The following is a 27941-nucleotide window of genomic DNA, read 5'->3' as shown; positions in this document are numbered from 1 at the left end:
GGATATTCTAAAACGACGGCTGAAAATTACCTAGCCTATATAGCATACCTGCCTTATCAAGTCCTTAGTATGTAAGGACCTTACTAAGGGATCTATTGTGCAGAAGCATAGCATCCAGTGAGTGTAAAGAGCAAGAATGAGAGGATGGCATTCAGTCTCTTGATATTTTTAAGAAACTGAAAGTCCTTGGGCCTTGTGAATTGACCTCTGGCAGCTCATTTTAAATTACTGTGTTTCTGTTACAACCCTCCCTTTCTTTGTGCCACTTTGAACTGAATTAAATTGTTCTCTAAAGAAGCAGTTATGTTATAGCCAGGCTCTAAATCTGCCATGTGGTACTGATTGAGTGATCTGGGGTTTGTCAGTCCCTTAACCTCTTTGGGCATATCAGTTTCCTCATTTTTGAAATCAAAAGAGGGTTTTGCCAGGTTGGTAATTTTCTAGTTTTGCATGCTGAGCTTTTGGGCAGGGTTTTGTTTGAACAAGTTTCTGTAGTTAAGTAAGTCACTGGCCTAGTTGATCTTAGAACTTTCAGCTCTGAATTTTAAGATTTATTTTCAGATGATGGTAGCTAGAAAGCATTTCATCACATTTGGTGTTTTGTCTAGATCTTACCTTTGAATGATATTTTAGTAGTGAGATACCACTCAGGACCTTAAAAATGCTACCTGTATCAGGTAAACCATAGGTTACCACTTAGGAGAAAGTAAATTAATGGGATATACTTTTATAGGAAAACATGATAAAGAAAATAGGAGGGACATAGGATAATTTTGGTTGTCTTGTTTTTTGTTGTTGTTGTTTTTTTAAATATTTATTTATTTGGTTGCACCGGGTCTTAGTTGCAGCACGTGGGCTCCTTACTTGTGGCATGTGAACTCTTAGTTGCGGCATGCATGTGGGATATAGTTCCCTGACCAGGGATTGAACCCAGGCCCCTCTGCATTGGGAGCACAGAGTCTTATGCGCTGCTCCACCAGGGAGGTCCCAGTTGTCTTGTTTCTTTCACCACTTTTTTTTTTTTTTGCCCTCTTTGAATGTCAAATATTCTAGGAGATATTTATAAAGTACTAGTTAATCCTTACTGTCCAGTGTTAAAAGCAGCTTAAATTTTAATCTTAGCTTTTTGGCACTGGGCATATATCCTGTAAATAAGTTCTAATATTCTTATCAGAGAACAAAGATGATGTCTACACTGGGTATGTCTTTATTAGAGAGATAACATTACAGATCACAGGATTCATACAGTAACTGAATCCGTGGTACACTAAGGGTACGTATATTGGCTTATGCTGGATTTCTAGTAATGGAATAATGTAATGATGCTTAGATAGCATTTGGAGCTGGATGAACCCTGAGAGATAATAGCCCAACACTTCATGATATATAAATTAGACTGTTGAGTCTCAGAGGGCTTACTAGAAATCTCCTAACTTCCAATTTTCCTGTGAGCCATTTTCACCTTTATGTCAAGGTCAAATCATGTCTGCTCACATAACCCACACCTTTTCATTTGATGCTGCAGAGCCATATTTTGCCTCCTTCACTCTATGGCGTTTGGTCTCATACAGAAAAACTGATAAATGTAAGTAACCTATTGTTTGTATTATTATTTAATTAGATCCTTATGATTCTTATTCTTCCTTTTGAATCCATGGATTGCTGGATGAGAACTTTTGTGGACATTATTAATTTGTATCTTAAAGTGGAGTAAATACTTGTAAACCCTTGTATAGTCCATGGATTTTACTACCTTGGCTCTTTAGTCAATTTTAGAGCTAGATTATTTTGTTTCCGAGTACATTTAATCTGTACCTAAGGTATGATTTAGTGATCAGATCAGTTTTCTCCTGATCTGTCCTGTTTAGTAAGAAACTTTAATGTCAAGAAGTCTATGCAAGAGAAAACTAGAGTTTGAAACAAATGTTATAAATCTAATCTTTTGGTTTATTCCATTTTATTCTTAAAATCAGCCTTTGAGTTTTAACAGAAGTTTTTCTGAGGCTAAATGAGTACCTTAATAGGTTTCATAATATAAATGAATAACTAGTCTAAATTATGCTTTTTGTTACTGTTTGTATTTCCAATACAATCTCAGGTGGCTCTTGAAAATTGTTAATAACTAGTAATCACATAACATGTACTTATCCATGTCTTAATGGAATTTTTTTAAATGACATGTAATTTTCATACAGTGAAGTGTATATAGATCAATGTGCCATTGACTCAGTTTTGACAAATGCATACACTGATGTAACCCACACTCCCTAATGAGATAAAGAATATTTGATTTTTTTTTAATACTGCTAATCCTTGGTAGGCTATGTTTTGTGACAACATAGGTTTTATATGTGTGTGTGTATATATATATATATATAGTTTTTTTTTTTTTTTTTTTTTTTGTGGTACGTGGGCCTCTCACAGTTGTGGCCTCTCCCGTTGCGGAGCACAGGCTCCAGACGCGCAGGCTTAGCGGCCATGGCTCACGGGCCCAGCCGCTCCGCGGCATATGGGACCTTCCCGGACTGGGGCATGAACCCGTGTCCCCTGCATCGGCAGGCGGACTCTCAACCACTGCGCCACCAGGAAGCCCTTAAGAATTTTTTTAATGCATTATATAAATTGATGGGATCAGTAGAATAAAAGGTGCATCTTCCATTCTCTGCAATGACATTTTGTTTTAGTTGCCTTTTATTCATAACATTGATAATGTACTTTGAAATAAGTGGGTAGTTGGTTGAATTTAGTGTGGCTAAACATTCTTTTTTCCATCTATGCGCAAGAAAAAAAGAATCAACCAATATCCAGGCATTGCACATGGTCTCATTTAATCATTACAACAATCCTGTAAGTTGAGGTTTTATATAAAGTGTGAGTCAAAATGGTTAATTTGCCTAGAGTCACACAGCTGATGTGTTATTTGAATAGATCTTACTGCCTCTTTCAGTGGTTCCCAAACTTTGCTGCACATTGGAATCACTTAGAAAACTTAAAAAAAAATATTGACACCTGGCTCCTAACCTCGGATATTTTGATTTAATTGATTTGGGGGTATGACTTTTAGTATTTCTTTTTTTTTTTTTTTTTGGCTGCCTCGTTCGGCTTCTGGGATCTTAGTTCCCCAATCAGGGATTGAACCCAGGCCCCCAGCAGTGGAAGTGCAGAATCCTAACCACTGATCACCAGGGAATTCCCACTTTTAGTATTTCTTAAGTGAACTCAGCTGAACTCACTAGGTGGTATGCAGTTTACAAATGGAAATATGGCTGTACTAGTTGATTTAGCTTTGAATCCTGATATAAAGATACTACCATATCAAAATGCTGGTGTCTATTAATTTCACAGTAAAGACTTGCTAATGTAGTGGACATTTGTCAGCATAAGTATTTATCAGTGGTGAATTGGCCTTTTGGAATTTCTTTTGGTTCTGACTTGCAGTTTTTGTACAGAAGTTTTTTTTATTAAAGGGAAACAAGATGGCGACAGTGACTAAGCATACATAGTACACATCATATGTTTTGTTTGTGCCATCTTTAAGTGTGCAATGGCAAGGTTTGCAAATTAACCTGAAATTGAGGCTGTCCTATATTTCAGGTTGTCTGGAAGCTGCTCTGAGTACTTATCTGTTATACTTCCTTACACTGCCAGATTATTCTGTACTTAAGGTGGCTTTTATGGCAAGGGGAGTGTGAGATCTGATTTAAAGCTGCCTTGTTGGAAAGTAGTAGCATGAAGTTTTTGTAAATTTTGTTTTAAGTTCCAAATTTTCCAGGTCTTTCAGTTATATTAGAAGTGTCTAATACATTGTCCTTGGTAACACTATAATGAAATTCTTAAAAGACTGGATTTTATACCTTTATGTAAATACCATTCTTTTCCTTTTCCATTCCTTTACTACCCTATTCACTATGTATTCACGTTAGGTTGTTTTGCTTTTGGCTCTTCTCACTTGATTGAAATTATTGTTACCACTAAGCTTCACTTATTGAAATCCTAGTGTTCTCATTTTTGGACCTCCATAATATTAATACTTTGTATCCTTCTTAAGAAAGGGAGTGATGTTGGGTTTTTCTCTAAAAATTAAAGCTCTGTTGTTGGAGAGTGATAGTGAACTTTACAGTACCTGTACAGTACCTTCTAGAGAATTAGCAAATGTTTTTCATTCAGTCAACAAATACATATATTTGAGTGCCTACTACATACTGGGTGGGCAGTTTCAGATACTGGGCACATTTCAGTGAACAGACAAAAATTTTGTGAGGCTTACGTTCTTATTGAGCATCTGCCATGTACCTGACATGTGTATAATTGTGAATTTGTCTCTTGCTGAAAATTAGGAGCAAAGATGTCTAAATCTCCTGTAAGGACATGAACCTTCCCTTAACATCAAAGGGATAATATGAGTTTGAGCCCCAAACAGCATTCTGAACCATGCAGAGGTTGCCTTGATTGGAGAGGTCAGCAGGGACCCCATTATGTCTCCTTGTGAATCCTGCTTAGTCAGCATTTCTCAAACATCAACCATGCATAATAATTACCTACAGAGCTTGTTTAAAATGTAGGGTTTACTGTCTCACCCCCAGATTTGTTTGACCAGTACTGGAATGGGCCCCAAGAGTCTGTATTTTTAACAAGTAACCTCAGATAATTTCTGCTAAAGACCGCAGAACCATGCTTTGGGAAATACTGTGTTGAGGTTTTGACACTCCATTGTATTGAGCAGTTGGGGGTAGTTAGTGATTATTTTGCTGAGAGGGCTCTGACTATTGTTGTCTTGGTTGTTGTCATTTCATAATTGTTGGGCAACTGCTTTTTGTAATGAAAGTAATCCTTTTGTTTGTGTAGTGCTTTTACAATCTCATAATTACTATTGTATCTCTTGATAGGTATAATAGATAAGTTATATTAAGAATGTTTATCAGTGGAACTTCCCTGGTGGTCCAGTGGCTAAGACTGTGCTCCCAATGCAGGTGGTCCAGGTTGGATCCCTGGTCAGGGAACTAGATCCCACATGCCGCAACTAAAAGATCCTGCACCCCGCAACTAAAGCACGCCACAACTAAAGATCCTGCACTCAGCAACGAAGATGCCGTGTGCTGCAAATAATTCCTGGTGCAGCCAAATAAATAAATAAATAAATATATAGTTCTTTAAAAAAAAAAAAAGGTTTATCAGTGAGCAAAAATGGCTTATGCCGGTAAGAAAATGGCAAAGCCAGAACTAGAACCTGTTTTTTTTTTGGCTGCTGGTTCACTGTTCTTTGCACTGTATTGCATATACTGTGAGTTCAACCAGCTTCCCATTTTCAAATCCAACTTCTGGTTTACTGGGCCACTTTTTAATTGTCTAGTCACTGAAGGGCTTATTTTTATAAGTATATATTGCATAGTTCTATATTATTAGTTCAGGTTTACATAGAATTTAAATTTATGGATAGATATTCATGTGTTCATTCATTGCTTTTTTCTTTCAGGTTAGATCGTTGCTTTATAATAGCTTGCGTTGCCTCTTCCATTTTTCCCCTTTCCTATATCTGCATTAACATTTCAAGCCCAGACTTTGTGTTCTTTCTTCTGGTCTACTTTTAAAAGATTATATCAAACTTTGGAATTGTTTGTTTTCTTTTGTGTTCATTTGCTAATACAGAGAAATTTGAGTTAAAATTTTTTTAACCTAGAATCTATCTACTTAAGAAGGATTTGCTAAGCAAATTAATTACTGTAGAATGTGGTGGGGGGAATGTTTCATCTAGCCAAAATTATTTGTTCTCTTAAATCTTTATATGTAAAACTGTCTTAATACAGGTGATTCCTATAGTGCAAAAAGCACCCTAAAGGAAACCTTTTGGTCTCTGAAGTGTACTAAGAGATATTTTGATTTTTGTTACTTTTTTGCTCTAACATTTTTTTAAGGTATTTATTTATTTATTTATGCGTGCTGCACTGGGTCTCCGTTGCGGCGTGTGGGCACAGTAGTTGTGGCACGCGGGCTTAGTTGCCCCTCAGCTCGTGGGATCTTAGTTCCCCCGACCATGGATCAAACCCGCGCCCCCTGCATTGGAAGGTGGATTCTTAACCACTGTGCCACCAGGGAAGTCCCTTGCTCTCACATTTTAATGTACGTTTTCTCATATTTCTCTTCTTAAGGAGTGGAGGTAAGTCATTTTAGCCTTGAGAATTTGAGATTTAAATTAGGAAGAAGGAAAAGGGGGCCCAGTTTTGTTTTGGCTGCCTCATGTGGGATCTTAGTTCCCCAACCAGGGATCGAACCCATGCTCCCTGCATTGGGAGTGCAAAGTCCTAAACACTTTAAAAGTAGGGTGGATGGTTATAGCTTTGGATGTGTTGAGTTTAAGGTGCAGCGTATCCCAAGTTTAGCTCTTGTATAATTAAGTTAGCAGAAAATACAGACCTAATCCTAGGCCAGGGAACTAGGACTGGTGTTAGATCTGAGCAAGATCAGCATAGAAGTGATAGTGGAGAAAGGAAATTGAGAAGTGAGGACTGAACCCTGTGGTGGAAATTCAGAGTTAATCAAGGCAAGAGGAGAGTTGGGATAATGGGGTGTTGCAGTTAAAGGAAGTCAGTTTTTAGGAGGAGGTAATAGCTATTCCAGAGAAAGAAAAGGAATGAGACTGTAAGGCTTTGGGCTTTGGCTGGAATAGAGCTCAGTATACAGTCATGCTTAGTAAGTCACTGTTGACTCAGTGATATGGCCTGAGGGCAGTCTGGTGAGGGAATAAGGATATAGAATTAAAGGATAGGCAGAGAAAAAAAAAGGATAGGCAGAGATCAGATATTTGGAGTTCCTAATATACATATGAAACTTTGCTTTTTTTGGTGTGTAATTAGGGAGGGGCATTGGTTTTCATAGCAGAGAAACGACACCATGAAACTGTAGAGGAGTGACTGAAAGTAGGAGACTATGTTGAGAGGTAACGGGCATTTTTCAAAGTTTAGCTCAGATACTAACTTTTCTAAGAAGCCTTCCCTTTTATCTTCTGAATAAGTTGCTTGCTCCTCTGTGTTTGTTTTTGTTTTGCGGTACGCCGGCCTGTCACTGTTGTGGCCTCTCCCATTGCAGAGTGCAGGCTCAGTGGCCATGGCTCATGGGCCCAGCCGCTCCGCGGCATGTGGGATCTTCCCCGACCGGGGCACGAACCCGTGTCCCCTGCATCGGCAGGCGGACTCTCAACCACTGCGCCACCAGGGAAGCCCTCCTCTGTGTTTTATATTTACTTTATTGTCGCTTTTATATTGTACTTGTCACTTATCTGTTCTTTTAGGCCTTATGCTGCTTATGGCATCCTTATCAGCAGTATCACACACATAGCAGGTCCTTAATAAGTGTTGAAACAGAGACTGGAGGAGCAGATTTTGGTAAAAGATTGACAGTTTTATTGAGATAATTTACCTATGTAAGCATCATCTACTTAAAGTGTGCAATTCAGTGGTTTTTACTATATGTACAGTTGTGCAACCATCACCATAATCCAATTTTAAAATGTTCATCACCCCCCCCCAAAAAAAACCACCTTGAACACATTAGCAATCACTCTCCATATCCCCCCAGGCCTAGATAGCTACTAATCTACTTTATACATTTGCCTATTAGAAAAGGTTTGGGGCTTCCCAGGTGGTACAGAATCCTGCTGGTTGAGAATCCTCCTGCCAGTGCAGGGGACACGGGTTCGAGCCCTGGTCCGGGACGATCCCACATGCCGCGGAGCAACTAAGCCCGTGCACCACAACTGCTGGAGCCTGCGTGCCTAGAGCCTGTGCTCCGCAACAAGAGAAGCCACCACAATGAGAAGCCCGCGCACTGCAATGAAGAGTAGCCCCTGCTCACCACAACTGGAGAAAGCCCGCGCACAGCAACGAAGACTCAACACAGCCAAAAATAAATAAATAAAAAGAAAAGATTTGATCAACCCTTTATAATTGGTATTGTGAAACTACAGGTATAGTGTCCCATTTCCCAGTGGAATAGTATATTTTAATACTTGTATTCCTCTGGAGGTTCCAGTTCTCCACATACTGTCTTCCAGTACTACTATGACCAAAGCTAGAGAGAGCAGTGACAGCAAAGACCATTTGTGATCTTTGAAGTATAATTTTGGGTAGTATGATGAGAATGATAACCATTATACTGGGAACCAAGAACAAAAAATGAAAGTAAGATGGCAAATAGAAACTAGATTTTCAACAAGTTAACCGTGAACAATAAAATCGGATGATCTTGTCTTACAATGAACCAACTATGCTGGGTACTTTCAGTTTCTTGTGAATAACAAGCTTAATGCGTACTCCTAACCCCGACACACCTCTTTACCTGGCCGTCTTCTGTTCATGCTTCAAGAATCAACATATTTCTTAGTCGAGAAGCTTTTCCTAATGCCTCCCTCTGAAAGATCTATTGGGTCCCCATAATTTGTACCTTCTGACCATCAGTTTCTCTTTCATCATATGTGTTTGCCTACACAGACTGTGCTGTAAGCTATGAGAGCAAGAATTATTGGGTTTTTGTCTTGTTAGCCACCATAAATATTGAAAGGGTAAATTAATAGGAGCTTTAGTAGTACTTAGTACGCCGCCGGGGAAGTACATGAAAATAAGGGTGGAATTGTTTTCCTATCCAATTCACTGACCTTGTGGAGGGTAAATCCCTGAACCAAGTTAAGAACCCTGCTGTAAACAGATTTTTAAGGTAAATAGACTGCAGAATAAGATCTAAAACTTGGGCATCATATGTGTTTCACTCAGCAATAATAATGTCAATTAAGATGATTCGCTTTCCTTCTTCATCCTAACCCTCCTAACTGCTACTACTGATCCTTTACTCACAATATCATCCCTAAGATCTTTGAATTATGCTGTAGGATTTCCACATCAGTCCCCTTGTTCCTTGCCCTCTGCCTTAAAAGATGCATAAATGTTCCTTAACCCGCAAATTTTAAAAACACAAACAAAGGGCTTCCCTGGTGGCGCAGTGGTTGAAAGTCCACCTGCCGATGCAGGGGACACGGGTTCACGCCCTCCGGGAAGATCCCACATGCCGCAGAGTGGCTGGGCCCGTGAGCCATGGCTGCTGAGCCTGTGTGTCTGGAACCTGTGCTCCACGACGGGAGAGGCCACAGCAGTGAGAGGCCCGCGTACCGCAAAAAAAAAAAAAAAAACCACGAACAAAAAAATGTGCTTTGATACTTAGTACTACTTAGTACTTAGTACGCCGCCAGGGAAGCCCCCAAAATAGTCTTTATATCCAAAATTATAGTACTAGTTAGACCTGCCTCTAAATCTTATTTAATGCTTTAATATGGAGCATGTATATTACTATAGCAAGATTGATTTTAAAGTAATTTTATGGTAACTGAATTTCTCTAAAATTGGTGTGCTTTATAATGCTATATATTTTATTTTATGCATTTAAAATACTCTGAGAAGGGATCAGTAGGCCTCATTAGACTACCAAAGGTGGGGGATCCATGACAACAGAAAAGATTCAGAACACTTGGTGTAGAACTAGCACCTCCCACCCACCCACACAACTTGTTTGGGCAAGTTCTTGGTTATTGTAGCTAAATACATTGATGCAGGATTGGTCTCTCAGTTGGTGGATTTCCAGTATTTATTTTCTTTTCCCTTTCTAGTCTTGTTCAATTTTAAATTACTTCTATGCTTATCAGTGCCCTCCCCAGGGGTGTGAGATTGTAAGGGTGGGGAAATTAGCCAATTAAAAAAGGTTTGGAAGACCTAGGAAAGTTCTGGGAAAGGTTTGGTGAAGTAAAAGATAGAATTAAGGGGCTTCGCTGGTGGTGCAGTGGTTGAGAATCTGCCTGCCAATGCAAGGGACACGGGTTCGAGGCCTGGTCTGGGAAGATCCCACATGCCGCAGAGCAGCTAGTCCCGTGAGCCACAACTACTGAGCCTGCGCGTCTGGAGCCTGTGCTCCGCAACAAGAGAGGCCGCGATAGTGAGAGGCCCGCTCACCGTGATGAAGAGTGGCCCCCACTTGCCGCAACTAGAGAAAGCCCTCGCACAGAAACGAAGACCCCAAACGAAGACCGTGGTCTAAATAAATAAATAAATAAATTTTAAAAATTAAAAAAAAAGATAGAATTAATATCTAAAATTTCTTGAATTCATCACATTATCAGAATTATTACTCTGATCACCATACCCACAGCTAAAACTGTGGTTCTTTTCTTACTTAACGTCTAAATCAGTTTTTAGTATGGAGAAATCGGTCTAATCGGTATTTGTGTTTCTGGTTCTAGTTGCTTAATTCACCAGAAAACTTAGTGTCTGTTTTCTTTATTAAACCTGATTTTCCAGTTCCCTGCCAAATAGCAGCAATGAGTGTCTTTCTCTAGTTAAAATGCTCTGGATCCCAAACTATTTCAAAGGTATTTCTGCAAGTTGTAAATCCAAAGCATTATGAATAAAAATTTTGTGTTACTGACCTTATAAAATATGAATTGTGTTTTAAATGAAATTGCAAGAGGAGGAAATAGATTGATGGTCTTAATTTTTTTTTTTTTTTTGGCTGTATTTGGTCTTTGTTGCTGCATGTGGGCTTTCTCTAGTTGCTGTGAACGGGGGCTGCTCTTCGTTGCGGCGCGCGGGCTTCTCATTGTGGTGGCTTCTCTTGTTGGGGAGCACGGGCTCTAGGCACAAGGGCTTCAGTAGTTGTGGCGCACGGGCTTAGTTGCTCCGCAGCATGTGGGATCTTACTGGACCAGGGCTCGAACCCGTGTCCCCTACCTTGGCAGGCAGATTCTGAACCACTGCGCCACCAGGGAAGCCTGGTCTTAAATTTTTGATGGCAAGAGAAAAGTTTAGTTCATTAAATTCTAGGTACCTAGGTATTCAAAGTAAAACGCAGGCCACAAATCTAAGGAGCAAATATGGGCAGAGAAGGAGAATGAGAGTTACACAGCAGTCTTGTATACCAAGAGTTAATAGAAAATCAGGAGGTTACCCACATTTTAGTCCTGTGTCTAGTTCTTTAGAAGCGCCGAAGAGTTACATGAATCAAAATGTAGTCAAAGCTGTGCATCATAGTTCTGCTTTCATGATGAATGCCATTAATAAAATGGAGCTTAATAAGTACTAACAATTCTAGGTTAAAGGATTACAGTGTCTTTAAGACTCAAGTTCATAGATGCTTCCACCTTTCAGAAGTAATCAACTATTGAATGCAGTACTAGGAGGATTGGTGACTTTTGAGACTCAGGAATTTAAATTGAGAATTGAGGGCTTGTGTTGTGGTTGAGGGTCGCCTGCTGTTGAAGTCTGGTAATTTAGGAGGAGGGGGGAGAAGGAAGTGCCTTTCTTGACTGTTTTAAATGAATTGTTAACCCCGACACACTCATGCCAGAAACAGAACAAAAAGGGAAAAGAAGACAACGTGGCATGATTACAATGAGAAGCAAGAAGAAAGATACAGGAAAAGATAAACAAGAATTGCCTGTAGGTGACTTTTTTTGGCCCATGGTAATTTGGGTGCTGTTGAAGGATGGGAAGAAGAGCTATCTATAGTTTTTATAATATTATGAAAGGCAAAATTCTACTGTTAAGGATGGTGTACGTAAATATTAATGTATAGGAACATTAAAAGGAATTCAGACTAAAGAGAGTAAGGTGGCTGGAACTGTTAGCAGTAGCAACCTAAAGGGGGAATTTGAGCTAGTTCTTAGAGTTGAGCGAGATTGTACTAGACCAGGTCCTTAATTTCTACCCTCATAAAAAGGAACATAAAAGTTGGATGATGATAATTTGGCAAGAGACTAAGTTTGAGATGCACTGTCTTGAGAATGTAGATGCTATGAAAATGGGTATATTACAGCACTGATTCAGTGCTCATACTTTTAGTTCAGTGAAGACTCTGACATTAATAATCTAAAGATGGGAAGATAAATGGCATAGGAAAAGACATTTATCTGTTACGACTGTCACTTCTAAACTTTTATAATTATTTGACTTATTTGAATCAAAGATGAGTAGATGCTTCCTGATGACTTTATACTTTCGGTACAGGTAGTATTTTTGTAATCCTTTTTTTGTTTTCCTCATCTGCCACGTCAAGCATGCCCTAGCCTGGTAAAAACCTCTAATACAGCTTTTTATTCTTTAATTCAGCAAATGTTAGCATTTCCTGCATGTAAAGCATTGTGCTGGATGCTGGGAATATAGAGTTGTGAACAAGACATAAAATGGCCGCCCCTATTATACTAGGATTCTCCAAAGAAATAGAACCGATGGATCATATATACAGGCATACCTCAGAGTTATTATGGGTTCAGTTCCAGAATACCACAATAAAGCAAAGTCACACGAATTTTTTGGTTTCCCAGTGCATTAAAAATTATGTTTACACTATACTGTAGTCTGTTAGGTGTGCAATAGCATTATGTCTAAAAAAATTGTACCTACCTTAATTTACAAATACTTTATTGCCAAAAAGTGCTAACCATCATCTGCGCTTTCAGCGAGTGGTAACTTTTTGCAATAATAACATCAAAAATAAAGATCACAGGGCTTCCCTGGTGGCGCAGTGGTTGAGAGTCCGCCTGCCAATGCAGGGGACACGGGTTCGTGCCCCGGTCTGGGAAGATGCCACATACCGCGGAGTGGCTGGGCCCGTGAGCCATGGCCGCTGAGCCTGCGCGTCCGGAGCCTGTGCTCCACAACGGGAGAGGCCACAAAAGTGAGAGGCCCGCGTACCGCAAAAAAATAAATAAATAAAAAAATAAAGATCACAGATCATCACCATAACAAATATAATAATAACGAAAATATAAAAATAATGAAAATGTGACAAAAACACAAAGTGAGCATATACTGTTGGAAAAATGGTGCTGATGGATTTGTTCAAGGCAGGGTTGCCACAGTTTGTAAAAAACGTGATACCTGCAAAGAGCAATAAAGCGAGATATATTTATAGGTAGAGAGAAAGAGATTTATTATGAGGGATTTGCTCAGACGATTATGGACGCTAAGAAGTCCCATGACCTGGAAGCAAACTAAATGCCCATTGACAGATGAATGGATAAAGAAGATGTGGTACATATATATACCACAAAAAGGAACAAAATTGGGTCATTTGTAGAGACGTGGATGGATCTAGAGACGTCATACAAAGTGAAGTAAGTCAGAAAGAGAAAAACAAATATCGTATATTAACGCATATATGTGGAACCTAGAAAAATGGTACAGATGAACCGCTTTGCAGGGCAGAAATAGAGACACAGATGTAGAGAACAAGCGTGTGGACACGAAGAGGGTAAAGTGGTGGTGGTGGGGGTGGTTGTAGGATGAATTGGGAGATTTTGACTGATGTATATACACTAATATGTATAAAATAGATAACTAATAAGAACCTGCTGTATAAAAAAAAAATTAAAAAAAAAAGGGGGGAGTCCCATGACCTGTGGTCTATAAGCTGGAAGCCCAGGAAAACCAGCAGTGTAGTTCTGGATCAAGCCTAAAGGCCTGAGACCAGGGGAGCCAATGATTTACGTCCCAGTTTGAGTCCTAAGGTTTGAAAACCAGGAGCACGGATGTCCTAGAGCAGAAGATGGAAGATGAATGTTTCAGCTCTAGCAGAGAGGGAAATTTCTCTTCCTCTGCCTTTTTATTCTGTTCAGGTACCCCACTTTAGGGAGGGTGATTTTCTTTAGCCTGTCATTCAGATGCTAATCTCTTCTGGCGATACCTTCACATACTGTTTTACATTTTATCAGCTATTTCAGAATCCCTTAGCCCAGTCGGGTTGATGCATAAAATTAACCGTCACCAATCAAGTCAGAGGGGGAAGACCTACGTTAAACAAATGTTCTTTTTTCTCTTGTTATTGTTATAGTCATAGGGATGGGCATATTTAGGTCCTTTAATCTGAACTGAGTATTTACGATAATTACACTGATTTACTATTCTTGGAAGTCCTTGGGTCTCATAGCAATACCTAAAATATTTCATTTCAGTCATTTTGTTTCTTTTCTAAGGTATTTCCATTTTCATCGAGATTTAATAGAGAAAAGAAACCTCTAGCTCCACATCTTCAGCTATAATATAACTCTTCTAATTGGTTCTCATGTCATTGTCACTCCTTCCCCTACTCCCCAGTTTCCATATTGCATACTGATACCAAGGCCAACTCTTAATACTTATGTCCCATCCATACTCCACTGATAATTCCTCAGTTATCTATAGAATTTAAAGCACATTAGCCTGGTATTCAAGAGTCTATAATATAGCCCCAAACTATCAGTCACTTTGATTCGCCCCTTTATGCGAGCCCATGGTCTATTCTTGCCTCTGCCTAGCACATCTTTTTTTTTTTATTTATTTTTAGCTGTGTTGGGTCTTCATTGCTGCTCACAGGGTTTCTCTAGTTGCGGCGAGCGGGGTCTACTCTTCATTGTGGTGTGCGGGCTTCTCATTGCAGTGGCTTCTCTTGCTGTGGAGCACGGGCTCTAGGGGCACAGGCTTCAGTAGTTGTGGTTCGCAGGCTCTAGAGCATAGGCTCAGTAGTTGTGGCACACAGGCTTAGCTGCTCCACGGCATGTGGGATCTTCCCGGACCAGGGCTCAAACCCGTGTCCCCTGCATTGGCAGGTGGATTCCCAACCACTGCGCCACCAGGGAAGCCCTTAGCACATCTTTTTCTACCTTATCTATCAAAATATTATCCCTCCTTCAGGATCTGACTAGTAACAGACCATTTTCACTAGGTTTCTTTCTTTGGACAGATGTAGTTCCCACTGATCGTTTGCTTTTTCTGAATTCTGTTAGCATTTTTTGGTCAGCCCTGTTGACTTGTGCATGTATTATCTTAGGCTTGTGCTTTTTATCTGTTTCTTAATTTTTTAACTAGAATTAGTTTGGATATGGGTTTAGAGGAAGGAAATAAGATCAGAGAGATGGACCTTCCTTCTCTTAGCATCTTCTTCAGACCTTAAGGTACCTTTTTTATGCTCTCAGTAAGAAATGATGGTTTTCTAAGTTGCGAGCTCATTCCTTGGCCTACTTCCTTGATTGGTCAGGCAACACTATGTCTAAAGACATTGATTTGAAACAAACAAATAGTAAATGAGACCTTGCCCCCTCCCCTTTTTTTTTAGCTTTCATCCATTAAATTACTTGATTCTTCTGCATCTTTTGAAACTATTAGGAAGAATAAGGTCCAAATCAAACCAGTTTGTTTTTAATCTTATAAGTATCTGAGTTACCTACAGTGTGCACATGACTTTACCATAGTGTACTTAGTAGCAACACATTGCTGCTTATGTTGAAAAATGTCTAAAGATAAGACCTGAGTTTCTGGTTGAAGGCACCTAGAAAGTGGAGAATAGGAGTGAGGTTTTCATGTTTGTGGGTTTCAGATTGTCTGCAAACTTAAATGATCTCAGAGAATCAGCTTAGTGCTTGCTCATTACCCAGATTCTATGAAGACATAAGACAAACAGTAGGTTTTATCTTACAGGTGTAGAGAGAGAAACGCCAAAGTAACAGTACCTGAAGATTTGTATTGTCAAGGGGTTAGATCTTGGATATAGGCAGTAGTCAGTGGCTATAGGAATTCTGTGAAACGGGAGACCAATGTGGGATAGTCTACTTAAGGAAGATTTGTTTGGCATCTGGGTATTAGGATGTTGCAATTGAAAATGGAGAGTTAGCAGCTTGCAGAATAAAAGTGGAAAACGTGGAGGTGAAGGTAGAAACTGAGTAAGTAGGATTTGGATAAGCAGAAGGCTGTTCCTGGCTCCTAATCTGTGTGTAATAATGTCGGGATGGGTTACACAGGTGGAAAGCACAGATGGGGAGGGTGTGAGGTGTTAGATTTAGAGAAATAAGTTATATATTCCTTGAGATCAAAAGGAGGAATGAAAGAAACACCTGTCACTTAGGTTTAAAGAGTTATAATACCAATTTCTAAGCGGAAAGACCTAATTATTTTAGAAGTGCCGTAGTTGCACCATGGAGGAAAATGCCTTTGAATCATTTATGTTTTAGTTGTTTTTTTATGGATTGTCTTCTTGATATTGAGAATAGGGGCTGTGTCTTAAACTCATACACTTAAGCAATATGGAGAAAAATGCCTAATAACTTGTTTGGTTTTTTTTAAAGTGTGTTTCTGAATTCATCTAATTCCCCCTTGTTTCTAATTATTATGAGAGTATTCTGTTAAAGACTTACTTTACATATGACTTCCCACAAAGTGCTTTATGAAATTGTGTGATTGCATGAAGATGTGAAGTATGAATTTGTGCCTTTGACATTTCAAGTTTGTAGTTTGGATTGGATGGTTGTAAAATTCACTTTATTGTAATTTTGTTAGGGAGCCATTGGTACAAATTTGTTGATGTAGACATGAGATGTAGTCTTATGAGAGTTGATTTGTGCTTTCTCTTTTGCCTTTGATTCTTAGTGACTTCCCATCACTGCCTTAGCTCTTTCTGGATTTGGTGGGTTTTTATAGAGTCATTTATTTTTCTCTAAAACCTAGATAAATTAGGTTTTTTTGTTTTTGTTTTGTTTTGTTTTATTTGCGGTACGCGGGCCTCTCACTCTTGTGGCCTCTCCCGTTGCGGAGCACAGGCTCCGGACGTGCAGTCTCAGCGGCCATGGCTCACAGGCCCAGCTACTCTGTGGCATGTGGGATCTTCCCGGACCGGGGCACTAACCCGTGTCCCCTGCATCAGCAGGCGGACTCTCAGCCACTGCGGCACGAGAGAAGCCCCGATAAATTAGATTTTTATATTAAAAATCTGCCATATTCTTAGTATTGGATGTTTATAATGGCAAGGACTGGTTTTGAAGTTTCTGACAGCTTCCTAGCACAGATTTGCCTCTGCCGTTAAGTAAAGAAAGAAGAAAAAAAAGAAGGAAAACAAAACAGGAATCAGGAAAGGAGAACATAAGCTATTCACTTTGTTCATCACTTATCTTTTTTTTAAAAAAAATATTTATTTATTTGGCTGTGTCGGGTCTTACTTGTGGCACGTGGGATCTTCCATCGTGGTGAGTGGGCTCTTCATTTCTGCTCACGGGCTTCTTTCTATTTGTGGTGCAAGGGCTCAGTAGTTGTGGCACACGGGCTCAATAGTTGTGGCAAGCAGGCTTAGTTGCCCCGTGGCTTGTGGGATCTTAGTTCCCCAACCAGGGATCAAACCTGTGTTCCCTGCATTGGAAGGCAGATTCTTAAACCCACCACTGTGAGCTTTTCTTTCAAGTGTTGTAAATGTTGGAATGTATGTGAAGGGTGTTGAATTCCTATATGGAAAATAAAGGATTGAAAAGGGATAATTGCAGCAGCTTTGAACATAGTTTTAGATACAATAAGGGCAGATCAACTCTGCCATTCTGAGATTGGTACATCTGTTGCGTTTCTTAGGCTAGTGAGCACAATCTGTAAGGTTAAGCAGAAACTTTCCCCATCAGGCTACCTTTTTCTGCAAAGACATATGAAAATGAATTCCTTTGTGTGTTCGATGGTAGTTATTCGTATATCATGTTTGCGAAGTAGTAGTCCTCGGGAACAGCTGAAGCAAAAGCGTAGGAAGGAATGTGAGCTTTTTAAGCCTAGTCACCTTACGATCTTTTACATAAGATTCTAGGGAGCGTATTCATTGGATCTGAATATGAGACCATGCTTAAGTAGCTGGTTTTGCATTTTCTAGAAAAATATAGTTATTAAGATACTAAATCCCCATTCTCTAGTTTCAGTCTTAATTTTCTTTTATAACAGAATAACATATTAGAGCAAAATTTTAAAAAAGAAATAACACTAAAAACACTAAACGGGACTTCCTTGGTGGCGCAGTGGTTAAGAATCCGCCTGCCAATGAAGGCGACATGGGTTCGATCCCTGCTCCAGGAAAATCCCACATGCTGCGGAGCAACTAAGCCCATGTGCCACAACTGCTGAGCCTGTGCTCTAGAGCCCGTGAGCCTCAACTACTGAAGCCCGTGCGCCTAGAGCCCGCACTCCACAAGAGCAGCCACCACGAGAAGCCCGCGCACCGCAACGAAGTGTAGCCCCGCCCCGCTCGCTCCAACTAGAGAGAGCCCACGTGCAGCAATGAAGACCCAACGCAGCCAAAAATAAATAAATAAATAAAATTATAAAGCAAACCAAAAACACTGAACAGTTTTCCACTAAACTGATATTCATTAATGCCTTTGACACAGATTTTTTTAAGCCTTTTTCCCCTGTTTTGAATATTTTTAAAACACATAAACTTCTCAAATGGTAAATCCAGGTATCATTTCTTATTAGAGTTAACAAAGAAATCACTCCAGTCTAGCTTTAAAATAACTTCCTTGTTTTGTTTTTTTTTAACATTTTAAATAATGGCAAAATGCCTTTTTTTGGGCTGTGCCACATGGCATAAAAGATCTTAGTTCCCTGACCAGCAATCGAACCCGTGCCCCCTGCAGTGGAAGCACGGAGCCCCAACCAACCACTGGACCTCCAGGGATGTCCCTCAAGCAAAATTCATAATCTAGATAAGTTTGAAATAAAAATGGTAGTGCTTATTTTCAGGAAATTACCCGTACCAGACTTACAGGCATATAGAAACTTGAAATCATTTATTGCAGTGATTTCCAGTTCTTGTAGTCTCTGAAATTAGCAGTTGATATTCCTAGAGTTATTGGGGGCAAATTGTATATCCACAGTAATATAGCAACGGATAATTAAAGCATGATTCTTCCAGTAAAAAGCAAATGTCATCTTTGTGGTAATATGAGTGTTTTCTGTGATCGGGAACTAAGCAAAAATGTGACTCCTTATTAATACAACTTGGTGGGAAATGGAACATGAGTTATAGTGAAAGGGATCTTTGCTTTCTGAAACGTTTTGGAATGACTAGTAGAATCTCCTTCATTTCTTCAGTTAAAAAGTAAGACCAGGTGAGGTTAAGAAACTTGCCCATCGTCTCAGGAATCAGTGGTGGATGGATATAGAATTCAGCTGCCCTGGTTAAGAGGAATGTTAAGGCTGCCACACAAGTACTGACTTAATTGGACAATGGGTTGCTTGACAGGAAAAAATCTCTTTACCTTGTGTTGGGCAATGTAGTCAGTCAGTGAGTTCATCAACTGAATAGTGGAAAACTTAACCCTAAATAAAACCTAACCAGAGAGGAAAAACTATCTTATTCAAATTTTTTAAAATTTGGTGATGTTAAGTGATAATCAGCTTTTTATAATACCCTCCCTTTTCCCCCTTTCATTTTATTAGGTGGTATGGTCAGGAAAAAGACTACAATGTGCTAGTCATGGATCTTCTTGGACCCAGCCTCGAAGACCTCTTCAATTTCTGTTCAAGAAGGTTCACAATGAAAACTGTACTTATGTTAGCTGACCAGGTATGTGAAACTTTTATGAGAATAAAAACTAAGAAATACTACTGTTTACCACTACTTAACTATAATTTAAATGTGTGTAAACCAGAGAATTATAGTCCCATGTGTCACTGTTTAACGTTTGGATCAGCAAAAAAAGATCCATAGTAAGGTATAGTCATTCAAGTGTATTACTCTAATATGACTTGTAGATGTTTTCCCATGGGTATAGGACAAAAACGGATTATATTAGTTTATTACACCTATAGACTAGGAGTTTTCAAGCTGCTTCCATCAGATAGAGTGTATTTGTTTCAGTGTTGAATATAGCAGGTTTCCTTATAAAATTTTGTTTGAAGAAAGGATTTGGAGTGTTTGTTTGTATATAAATATAGATAAATATGTATATATTGAAATTTTGTTTAAATTAAGCAAATTGAATGCTATGTATTATGTGTTGAATCCTTATGAAAGGTGTATTTTTGAGGAAAATAAGGTACTGAAGTAATTTAAGGAATAATTTTTGACCAGGTAGATGCTCTTGAAGTAAAGGATTCTCGGCCATTGGTAATAGGTAAGCAAAACCAGGGAAATTTTTATGTCATGAATTAGATTTATTCATTGGCTGGAGATTAGATGAAATTGTTTTAAAGCCAAGATTAGATTTTTTTGAACTAAAGGAAATAAAAAGGAAAATTAGTTTTAAAGAATTTTAAGATGGGGAATAATAGGGTCAGGAACAAGCCTTGAGGGAACAGATAATATGGTCAAAGATAATAGGTAAATGTCAAGGAATTTATGATTAAAACCTCTTAATATGACATGTGAATGAATCTTAATAAAGGAGTTTGTAATTCTGTAGGCTCAGTAACACATAGGCATTCATACAGTGAACATTTATTCGGGGACTGCCATTGTACTTAACACTGGGAGGTACAAAGAAGAAGAACTAGTCTCTTCCCTCTAGGAGCATAGAGTTTAGTGGAGAAAAATGGAAGGGTTCTGTCATAGAAGTCTATATATTGGATACACTAGTAACATGAGAGAAAGAATGTAATTTAGGAAAGGGGGTTGCAGCAAAGTATTTGTTTAAGAAGGAAACAGCTGAGTCTTGCCCCATAGATGACAGGCAATACTTGAAGTAGTCTGTAGTTTGTGCTATTAATTTGTCTTTTGCCCCACATTTCCCCTGTGAGTTAATACTCATAGTTTAATTATGGGTATTACTTAGCTAGGACAAATATGTACATAAGTGAGCCAGTGGTTTTGTTTTACTTCTTTAATACATGAGTTGCTGCTGTACCTAAAGATGCTATTTGAACATTGTATACATCTACTTCCTTGAGAGTATGAATAGTTTAAGCCAGAGATTACAATTTGGCTTCAAAAGACATTTGCCAAGGTAGAGGAGTAAGATTTAGAATCTGTATATCCATGGTGATAAAAGCTCTAGAGAAAATGAGGCCAAGTAAAAAATAGAATCCTGACATATACTACTAGAAGAGCAAGAACATATGGGTAGAAAGATAATGTTGGCAGCCTTTGCACATGGAAAACACTTTCAAATACAACTTGTATTTTACAGAAAAGGTAGACATAGTTGATAATTTGGAAATTAAAACTATTATAGAAGAGATGCCAGAGTTAAGCCAAATTTTTCAAAATTTAAATCTATTTACATAACAAATGACTGATAAAAGATTGTTGTATGCAAAGAATTCTTAAAAATTAGCAAGAAAAGGACAAGCCAAAAGAATACTGGATGAGTATAGATTGACAGTTCATAGAATAGTACTAAATCCAAAAGGTCAGTAAAAACAAGCAGGTTTCCAAACTGTTAGGGAAATAAGCGAGGTCAGTACCTGTCAAATTTGCAAAATTTAGAAAGAACTGAAATAACTTTGCTAGTGGGAGAAAGAACACTACTGCTGAAAAAAATGAGTTGTTATAAGCTATTTTGAAGGGCAGTCTGATGGCACCTATCAAAATGAAAAAAATACATACCTTTCAGCCCAGCAACTCTGCTGTAATAGTATGGGATTTATAACCCATAGAAATAAAAGCGCTAGTAGGTAAGGATATATTTAAGTATTATTAATAGCATTATTGTTTATGGTGGGAGAATATTGGAAATAATGGGAATACTGTGAGTTAGGGGATAATTGGGGAGTACTTCCATCTGTGCCATAGAATATTTATAGCCATTAAAAAGAATGCTAAGACCATACCACTTGACGAGGCAGAATTTCCAAGAAATTAAGAAAAGCTTGTTAGAATGGCATGTTTATTATTCAGTTTTGGAATATGATCATACAAGTATGGAGAAAAATCATGGGAGAGTCCAAAAGGCATGCAAGAAAGGAAACCCAGCGTGTGTATGTCCCCATTTGTATAAAAAGTTACATGCTTACATTGTATGGTACCAACTTCCAGGAATGTTTGGGTTATAATTAGTTAAAAACAAGTGAACAAGAATAAAGTGAGTGGACCGTTTCTATTTCAATTTAAAGCAATAACAACAACTTATAGCTACTATATCAATTGGTCAACACCCCTTACTCCCAAGCACAAGTGAGTTTATGTGTGTATGTATATAAGAGCATGGAAATAGATCTGGGCAGTAGCAGGCTGTTTTTATATTTATATAGGTACGTCAAGAGGCATAGGATTGGCTTTTACTTTATATAATTTATTACAACAACTGAAACAATTCTAAATGTATTACTTTTGTAATTTAAAAATAAAACCATTTTTTGCTATCAGGTCATGTTTTGCTACTATCATGTTTATAATCATTAATAGTGAAAGAATAAGCCTAAAGAACACTTCTGGTTTATGCTTATATATCCATCAGTCTAGAGGTAAATGCAGTGCCTGGTTGCCCTTTCTTTTTAATTTTGACTAGCACTGTCTTTGTGAACTCTAAATAAAGTTAATAAAGTATACCTGCGATCTTGAAAAATAATTGGCATATTGAAGTAATTGAGAAATAATGTTTTCTTTTGTCACTTAATACAAATCACTTAATTTTCTCTCCTCCTCCCCTTTTTTCCAGATGATCAGTAGAATTGAATATGTGCATACAAAGAATTTTATACACAGAGACATTAAACCAGATAACTTCTTAATGGGTATTGGGCGTCACTGTAATAAGGTTAGTCACATGTTCTTTGCATGAAGGAACAAAGAGTAAAAAACTTCAAGAATTGCTTTGGTGAACTTTCAGTCTTTAAATTAAGAGTCATAGTAAGTTGAATTTGCTATTGATAATTGCTTTAAAAGATTGTACTAGAAGGATAATCTATTAACTTAATAACTTGAAATAAATTCTCTCCAACTTACCCAACCAAGGTTAGTTATTTATATGGAAATATAAAATTCCAAGGGCTTATAGTGAAAATGTAATCATCTATATTATTTAACTATTGAGCAGTTGTATCTATTTTTCATTCATTCAAATAGCTAGCGAACAAAAAAAACAAACAAAAAACCCCATGTACTTTTCTTCCTGAATGCTAAAAATCAGATTTTAACCTTTGTCTCTGAAGTGTGGGTTTTTTTAATATATGTGCTTGTGCCAGCGTGGGAACCACTGACCCATCTGTCACCATGGCGTTAACATTTGCTGACTAAGCATGGTTGATAATGAGAATTCTTCAGTCCTTGGATTTGTGTATTCAAAAGGATAACTTTTGGGCCTGTTTCAAAAGTAGTTGACAGTTTCTTATTTGGGTGCCAAGTTGGGTGGGGTCTCCACCCCTCTTCTCCTCTCCTTTTCAAAGGGAAGTGTAGACAAGTGAAATGAACATACATACAATGAAATTAGTGTTCATTGGGGGCTGCAGAATGATTGAATTTATGGGGTGGTTGGGTTTTAGCTAGTGACGCATGATTGCAGTTAAAAACTAATTGTGTTGAATTTTTTCTGCAATGATTAGTTTTACTGAGTGAATTGCTTTTTTTTTATTAATTCAATGTTGAGCTCGGGCAGACAGGCAGCATTGGCAATGCACTAAGCATGTTATGATCTGATGATCTGATAGAAATTCTCAACTTCAGGACAACTTGGGGGGTTTTTGTTTTTTGTGTTTTTTGTTTTGTTTTGTTTTTGGAAGGAACATTCCCATTTGTTTTATTAAACCATTAGGGAATGTTTGGTGTTTTTAGGTCTAGCTATAAATGTTTACCTTTGTTTGCCTGTATGAATGCCAACTTGGAGCCATTACCATTAGAACTGGTGTTATTTGTTAATGCGTGAGACATTAATGTTGGTCTGACCAAGTTTTAGGAATTAAAATTTTTTTGTTGAAAGCTGAGCTTTAAATAATAGAAGATGTTTAAATCTACATACAACCTTTCTTGCCATTCCCAATTGCATCTTTTTTTTTTTTTTTAATGTTATGTGGCTTCTCTCTTTGAAGCATCCAGGTTCTTAATTGTTACTATAAAACCTGGTAATTTAATTGAAAAATTACTAGTCTTAATTTTGGGGGGCAATTTTGTCAGTATGACCCTAATCTTTTGACCATTTCCCAGCCCTTGTCTTCCCATTTTCTTCCTGCTAAAGACCCATTATCCTCATGTGATCCGTGTTCTGCATGTTGACATTGCAGTACATGGTTTTTGTCTTAAATTTAATGATGGCCTAGATAATACCTCTTTGCTTTTTTCCCCCCTTTAAAATAGCTTATTAATCACATAGTTGTGTTAGGAAATCCAAATTGACCAGTGATACGTAAACCTTTTTAGAATCTTGTATCCTCTTTTAGAGATATTAAAAAGAATATTGTGAAGCTGTTTTGCTGTTAAACAGATTGAGAGAGACCCTAGGGTTAGAAGTGCAGTGTTTTACCTAAGATTCAAATTCTAAATGTTGTTCTTGAACATTTTAGATTAGTGTTTTGTTTATGTAGTTGGTTTTTAGTGTTTTCTGTATTGTAGTTTGAAATATGCCAGTTGTATGAGACTGGATTCTTCGGTCAGCTTGTTCCAGTAGTTTTCTATTTGTGGGTAAAGAGTTGGGTGGGGGGCGCTTTTGAGGTTGATTTTTAAAGTCAAATTTCTTATTTGGAAAATTGTTCTGAATTTGATATTTAGGAGTAGTCACTCCAATCATAGTGAATTTGCTCATCTCTTCCAGTAATCAGCCCTGCATGCTTATGAAAATAAATTTTAAGGTGACTAAATGCCTTCTACCTCTTCCTTACTGAAGATTTTTTTCCCCTGTACAATCTTTTTTAGGGGAAGGGCAGATTGTGATACCAAAGATTGCAGATCCAAATTCCCCCCTTTTTTATTAATAAATTAAAGAGCCAAATGTCACCATTGCTATCCCTGTTTCAGGCAGTGACACAATATAGTGGCATTAAAAACCTGAGTATTTTCCAGAATTCAAATGTTCTTAAGCATGTGATTCTTATTTGGAAAACTGAGAAGCTACAGTGCTTGGTGGAAGAAGGATGGCATTTGGCTACCCTGTTCTTTCTCTAATGCCTCGGTGTTGCCTGTCTGCGCCGGCCATTGTTGCAATGTAAGCAATACTGTTTGATGCACTGCCACCCTCTATTGTCTGTTTAGTGTTTAGAATCTCCAGTGGGGAAGAGGAAAAGAAGCATGACTGTTAGTTCTTCTCAGGACCCATCTTTCTCAGGATTAAACCAGGTCTGAAACTGTCTCCTATTCCAACCTCAATCCCAAATTCATGTGCTTTTCTTTCTTACTGTTTTATTTTGATTATTTTTGTTTTGTTTTAATTCTGGAGAATGTAGATCTTGCTCAAGCACCTCTTACGTTGGCATTATTCAGACATACTTGGCAAACATAACATTACTAAGATGTTTCTTTGTGGCTTTTGCTTAAAGTTTGTAAAATTTAGAGAAAACCTAAATGAGAACAGGATTATGTTTAGATCTCTAACATCCACATGAGGAAATGTGTTGATCTACCATTGAAATTCTTTACCTAATGGTAAACTTGAGATAGACTGTTCAGTTTTTAAAAATAATTTGGAGTTGCATTATTGCTGAATGATATTCTGCGTCAACTCTTCCCCTTCCCCTAGCGTACTTTAGGTAAGTGTAGATCAGATTTCAGATCTAGTTTTTCTAGAATTGATTACCTCAATATAAGAATTCTCTCAGCTTCAAACAAGTGGCATAAAATGCTTAAAGAGCATTATATGCTCTGGAACTAGAATATACTGTATTCTAACAACATAACGATAACTGAAGCACTTATCAATTACCATCAGTAACACATATGTAAGATAAACAGATGCATAACCTGATGATTTAGTGTTTAGCAGGCTAAACACTCCAATAACTTTCCAAATATTTTTTAAATGTAAGCAGAACTCTTCATATTTACTTTTGTAGAAGTTAGATAGCTTTATTACTGTATGAATTTTCAGATAAACAAGGGAAAATAATTTTAAAAATCACACCATTTAGGTACTTAATCTTTGAAGCTCCTGAATGAACGAATCTTTATCAATTTAGTATACACTGAGAAGTAAGTATTGACATAAGTAATCAGAAAAGGAAAAAAGTTGCATTTGATATGTGAGCATACTTTGTAGTTCCGTTATTAAACCACAAGTATCACCTGGGTAATCATTTAATCCTTTTCCATACTGCCCAGCATTATTTCAGGAACTACGTTCTCCCACTGTTAAAACGGTTTCAGGAATTCAATTTTACTTTTATTCACAAAGAAATACCAACTGTGGTAACTAGGTCTTGGTTGGGCAGAGAGGGAGGATGGTGGGTAATTAGGTACATTGTAAGGCAACTTTACTGCCCTATTTTTACTTATCCATATACATTCACACATTTTACTTATATTTTATAACATAATTATTTAATAATAGGTCTTCTGGGTTATAAGGAAAAGTAATCTTGGTGAATTTTCTGAAGGGCAGGAAAATGTGACTGCTGGTTAGGAGAAAAACTGTTGTAAATACCAAAAACTAAAATTGTCAGTAGCGTTTCTGAAGAAAATGCACGTCTGCTGAATGGAGTTATCCCAGCGTACCCAACATTAACTCATTTCCACATTCCTTTGAAAAATATGCTGCATTCTTTAAAACAGCCACAAATTTTACTTAGAACATGTAGTTAAAATCCACAGAAAAGCAGCTTGACAACCGAAGAGTTTAAACGTCTCTTTGCATATGCAGACCTATAAAAACACATTATTTTATGACGTTGAATACTGACTTTTCCTTTTTTGGTTTTACCTTTACATATCTGCGCCTGTTGGGTTGTATCCTTGGTATCACATGGTTTCATGTAAATATTTCCCATTATATATGTTTTTACTCGTTTTAAATTCAGTGCATAGAGAGCGACTAAAGAAGCATGATAGGTACCAGAAGGTAATGAACTATCAAGAGATTTAAAATTTTTAAATTTTAAGTAGTTTTCAGTTGTTTGCTCTTAAAATGGGATACCTTTATTTATCAGTGACATTACTTTTCCTGACTCATTTTCAGTTTTTATAGGAGGAGAAAATTTAAAAATTTTTTGCTTTAATATTAAAGATTGAGATACTTAAGAAGGTAGTGTTTGTCCATTTTTGTTCTTAATAAGTTAGGTTTTTGTCCTTTAGAATTGTAGAAGGAAAGAACTCTAGTGAACACTGAGTTTTTATAAAGCAGTCTTTTAGTTGTGAGAAAGTGGTTATTGAGTTGCAAATGGAGCTGTTGAATCTAGACATGAATGTAACTATCAGACATAACCATGTCAGAGTTGTTCCTGTTTTCTCCTCCATTTGGAGTACTAAAGGAAGCAATCTTAGAAAATAATCTTTAGAAGAAAGTTCATGTCCTCATCACTTTTTATTCATAACCCACATAATTTTTTTTTTTTTTTTTTTTTTGCGGTACGCGGGCCTCTCACTGTTGTGGCCTCTCCCATTGCGGAGCACAGGCTCCGGACGCGCAGGCTCAGCGGCCATGGCTCGTGGGCCCAGCCGCTCCGCGGCATGTGGGATCTTCCCGGACCGGGGCACGAACCCGTGTCCCCTGCATCGGCAGGCGGACTCTCAACCACTGCGCCACCAGGGAAGCCCCCACATAATTCTTTGGGAGAGTTTTTGAAGGCCATGAAGCTGGATGTCCTTTTGGGTTTGTTTTTCCCTTGTTTTCTTTTCAGTGTGAATCTGTAGAACTTAAGTCATAATTTTCGTTTTGCTTAACATAAGTATATTTTGCTCATTTTAATATTTGAGTACTGAGCCAATTTTCATATCGAAAGAAACTTAAAAGAGTATGAGCTTTATTTCTCTTAGTGGTTTATAACATTAACTTTCCTGTCCCTATTTTATAATAACTCAGTTGTTCAAGAAGTGAGTTTAATCATACAAAGAGCTTTCATTATCCAGTTACATTTTACTGAAAATTTAATCTTCATTCTTTGTAGTAGACCAGGTGAAAATAAGTGTTTCATTGTAAATATGGTTGCAGAAGCTCAAACCTCAGCCTTTCCCATCCAGTGTATAACTAAGGCTAGGTTGTAGTGCCTGCCTGAAATCGGCATTTTTCATCCGCCTAAAAGAAGCACTTGGTCATATCTTTTTCACTTAAATCAGTA

General features: G+C 37.9%; 1 protein-coding gene across 3 annotated transcripts in view; it reads left to right on the top strand.

Moving 5' to 3' along the window:
• The window catches only part of CSNK1A1 (casein kinase 1 alpha 1), a 48906-nt gene that overhangs the window by 4148 nt on the left and 16817 nt on the right, over positions 1-27941 (top strand). For 2 of the 3 annotated variants that reach the window (XM_082651944.1, XM_082651943.1), the window contains exons 3-5: positions 19248-19374; positions 22406-22504; positions 24928-25011. In XM_082651944.1, coding sequence (XP_082508070.1) covers positions 19248-19374; positions 22406-22504; positions 24928-25011 — 310 coding nt within the window. The remainder of the gene's footprint in view (positions 1-19247; positions 19375-22405; positions 22505-24927; positions 25012-27941) is intronic. The other variant, XM_082651945.1, reaches the window with a different exon arrangement.

This window comes from Grampus griseus (assembly GCF_964374135.1).
Source record: "Grampus griseus genome assembly, chromosome: 3".
Lineage (NCBI taxonomy): Eukaryota > Metazoa > Chordata > Mammalia > Artiodactyla > Delphinidae > Grampus > Grampus griseus.
Note: the sequence above shows the minus strand (reverse complement) of the source record. Positions and strands in the feature narration are given on the sequence as shown.